A 3,325-nucleotide genomic window follows, 5' to 3' on the forward strand; every position below is an offset into this window, starting at 1 on the left:
TTTTAACTTAAATAATTTTATATGTTATCAAATACTAATGAGCTAAAATTCACTCGACTTTAACAAAATCTAAATAAACTCAATTTAAACTTTAAATTTAAAGTCAAGCTAAATTTGAGCTTAATAATAATTAAACGAGTTAAAATTGAGTTTTCTTATAAATTTTCATTTATTTTTAGTTTTTAATGGACCTATAATTTAATTTCATAACAAATAGATCGTAAAATAAAATTAGATATTTTATTTCAAAATAAAATATAATTCGATTAAGTAATTATCATTATTTATTTAGCACTCAAAGATTGATTATGTGAAAGCCTACGAGCTTGCATACACCAAAAAAACAATATCAGCACCACTGGATTTGCCCAAGGCAATGGACACAATGGTCTTATTGAAAAAGCAAATAGAAAACACAAACTGAAGGACAACCAAGAAATAAGAAGCACCACTGTGTTTGCCTAAGGCAAGACATACAGTGGCCTAACTTATTCGTGAAATATGTAAAAGCAAACACAACACTAAAAATAATAATTTAATCAAACGCCTCTAATGAGTATTTTTTCAATGGCTTGGAGAGATTGAATGGCAGATTGAATGTAAAAGCTAAGAGCACCAGCAATGGGAGCAAGTGGATTGGCAACGATTTCTTCCTTCACATCTTCATCCGCAGTGGGCGGTGGCTTGCTGGGATCCTCGTCAAATGACTTGGCTTGTTCAAGGTACTTGTCCATTCGAGGAGTTGAAAACATCCTCAGGCTTTCTCCATCACCTCTTGCAGCAAAACGCTGGCGAGCATGAGAAATCTCAGAGGAAAGTGCAAAAGGACGCCCTTGCTTATCGTAGATATCTTGCGTTTTCATCAATTTCAGGAGCTGTAGCAGTTCGGATCTCAGCATCTCGATTAATGGATTATCTTCTACATCCTCCAATGCGTTCTGGGCCTTAACAAGCATATCTCGAGCATCATCAAGATTCTTGTTGTCAGCCATGACTCTTGCTTCTTTTATCATACTTGCAGTGAAGAGACGAGTCTGCTCATTTTTCACCTCCGGCCTTTCTTGTTGATCTACAATTTTCCCACTGCGCTTTACTGCAAGGGTCACAGGAGTGGCCTCAAACGGTTTGTCATGAAACCTGCACATGCACATACATTCCATAACATTCATTAAGTGATGAGATGCTATAATTACACAAATCTAGGCATACATGAAATTATATAATCATAATATAAGGGAGAAAAATAAATACAGAGGCCATTGCCTCCTGCAACCTTAAACGAGGTTAGTGGTGCGTTTAAAATCCAGGCCTATCGACCCTGACCTCCTCCAGCGGTGCACCACGTCTCATAAAATATTTTTTCCAACTTTCTTATTGAGGCACATTTTAACCTTGGAAAATGTATACAAAATCCAAGCCATATAAATTAACATTAAAATATTGGAAAATTGTACCTATATGAGTAATTAATTTCGAGAACATCTGCTCCTCGCTCCTTAGGAACAGAAGGGAGAAGAAGATCCACCATGACCTTGCGCACCTCTTTAGCGTAGAGACCACCAAAAGTAACAGTTACAGAGCCTGCAGCATCATCCTTGGATTGTGGATAACTTCCAGCAGTTACTTGCTGTATTGTCGATTCCTTAAAAACCTCTGTGACTGTCAGCTGGAGGTCATCAACGACTTGCGTCAGAAGTCCAGCCAAACACTGGGAAAAAGCCTTGCTCAGGTTGTCCATGTCATGAACTTCTGCAAACGTTCCTCCAATTGCATTATGAGCTATAGCCGTCAACACCTATTAAACCGCGTACGAACATGAACTATTAGATAACTATACAAAAAACTTTTGCTTATATGAAATAAACAAACAAAAAGATTTTAGTGGGTACCACCATAATTTTAGATATATAAAATATATTTGTAAAGGTAAATCTTATCTAAACCGGATCTACGTGGTTGAGTGTATAGGCCCGAATAAGAAGTTCATGTGTCGTACCGTCGGTTCGTGATTGGTTCCAAAACCAAATGTGTGCACAGGTACATTGCCGAGCGGAACCTGAGCAGCGTCACCACCTCGGTTCTGTTCACCATCGGACATAAGCATGATGCCAACTGTACGCCCAGCTTTAACGCTACGGTCATTAATCACTTTCAAAGCAGTTTGAAGACCAGCAGTGACGTTTGTTGCATCAATGGGAGTTAAACCATTGATTATATTTTCAATTTCCTTTTGAGAATTTTCAGTTATCTGGCGCAGCGGGCACAGCCTTTGAGCCTCCGTGGCGAATGTAACAATCGACAAACGATCAATTGGACTAAGTTTCTTGAGCACAAATAGCATGGCAGTTTTGGCTTTCTCTAGCTTTTCTCCTGCCATGCTTCCGCTGACATCTAACACTGCCACAAGGTCCAATCCGAGTCTGTCGTTGCTGGAATCTCCCCCTGTAATCTCCAGCATCACCGTGAGTTTGTTTTCTTCAAGCGGTACCATATTATTGTTTATGCTGATCAGCTGTACTCTTCCCGCTATGATAGGTGTTGGTTTTGTCCCTGAAACGTTTTACATGAAAAAATATTTGTGATTGGATTAAGTTTGAATGCTGAAAATGAATGAAATATGGAGAAAAGAGGCAAAAACCTGAGTCTTGAAGGGCACCCATATCAATCTTCTCATCATCGTTGAAGCTCATTTTGCCCAGAAAACTGATACACACAGACTCTTTAAGTTTTTTCTACTGCCTTACACACACCTCGTGGCTTGCAAGAACTCCTCCATTTATGAGGAAGGACGAAAGAACATGGACATCTAAGTCTTTTTTTTTTTTTTAAGTCAACATGGATTTCATTAATATAATCGACGTCCCAGAAAATAATGATAATAATAATAATTTAAAGGAATTAACGTGGAAAATGGAACTAGAAGGTGTAGCCAACTCATAGTTGACGTAGAATAGATGTATTTTGCAAGAAAATTGCACATATCCCGGATCCATTACTCGCTAGTTTGGCATTTTATTCCCTGCTCGTCCAACTCTACCAAATTACTTGTTGAATTTGGATGGTTTTCAGAAAATAATTTATAATTAATTTTTTCAAATAAATATTGAATAATTGGCGAATTGCATATTTTATAAAAGGAAATTAAGAATGCTGAAAACAAAAGATGGGTAGTTACATCAACATTTAATCCAAATATATTAACAAGGTCTGAATCAACTTGTCTTAAACAAGTACTGATTTTAAAAAAATAAAAGGATGAAGTCTTTCTTTCTTATATATATATATATATATATATTACTATTCTGATAATATAATTATTAAGTGA

At 36.8% G+C, this 3,325-nt stretch overlaps 1 protein-coding gene across 1 annotated transcript; it reads right to left on the reverse strand.

The window, feature by feature from the left end:
- Window positions 1-261: 261 nt before the first annotated feature.
- LOC110620675 (E3 ubiquitin-protein ligase WAV3) lies at window positions 262-2,801 on the reverse strand. Its single transcript, XM_021764489.2, has 4 exons — window positions 2,639-2,801; window positions 1,997-2,550; window positions 1,455-1,795; window positions 262-1,137 (listed from the first exon to the last, which is right to left on the reverse strand). Exons 1-4 carry the CDS (start codon window positions 2,688-2,690, stop codon window positions 540-542), a joined length of 1,545 nt encoding a protein of 514 aa, XP_021620181.1. The 5' UTR covers window positions 2,691-2,801; the 3' UTR covers window positions 262-539.
- Between the last annotated feature and the right edge of the window lie 524 nt (window positions 2,802-3,325).

The sequence above is a fragment of the Manihot esculenta genome, chromosome 8, assembly GCF_001659605.2.
Source record: "Manihot esculenta cultivar AM560-2 chromosome 8, M.esculenta_v8, whole genome shotgun sequence".
NCBI lineage: Eukaryota > Viridiplantae > Streptophyta > Magnoliopsida > Malpighiales > Euphorbiaceae > Manihot > Manihot esculenta.

Excerpts from the sequence above, each read along its gene's own strand:
- LOC110620675 (XM_021764489.2), bottom strand. The coding sequence starts at position 2,690 with ATGAGCTTCAACGATGATGAGAAGATTGATATGGGTGCCCTTCAAGAC. Across the intron at positions 2,551-2,638 it reads GGGTGCCCTTCAAGACTCAG|GGACAAAACCAACACCTATC; the intron begins GTTTTTGCCTCT and ends AAAACGTTTCAG. Across the intron at positions 1,796-1,996 it reads GAACCAATCACGAACCGACG|GTGTTGACGGCTATAGCTCA; the intron begins GTACGACACATG and ends GCGGTTTAATAG.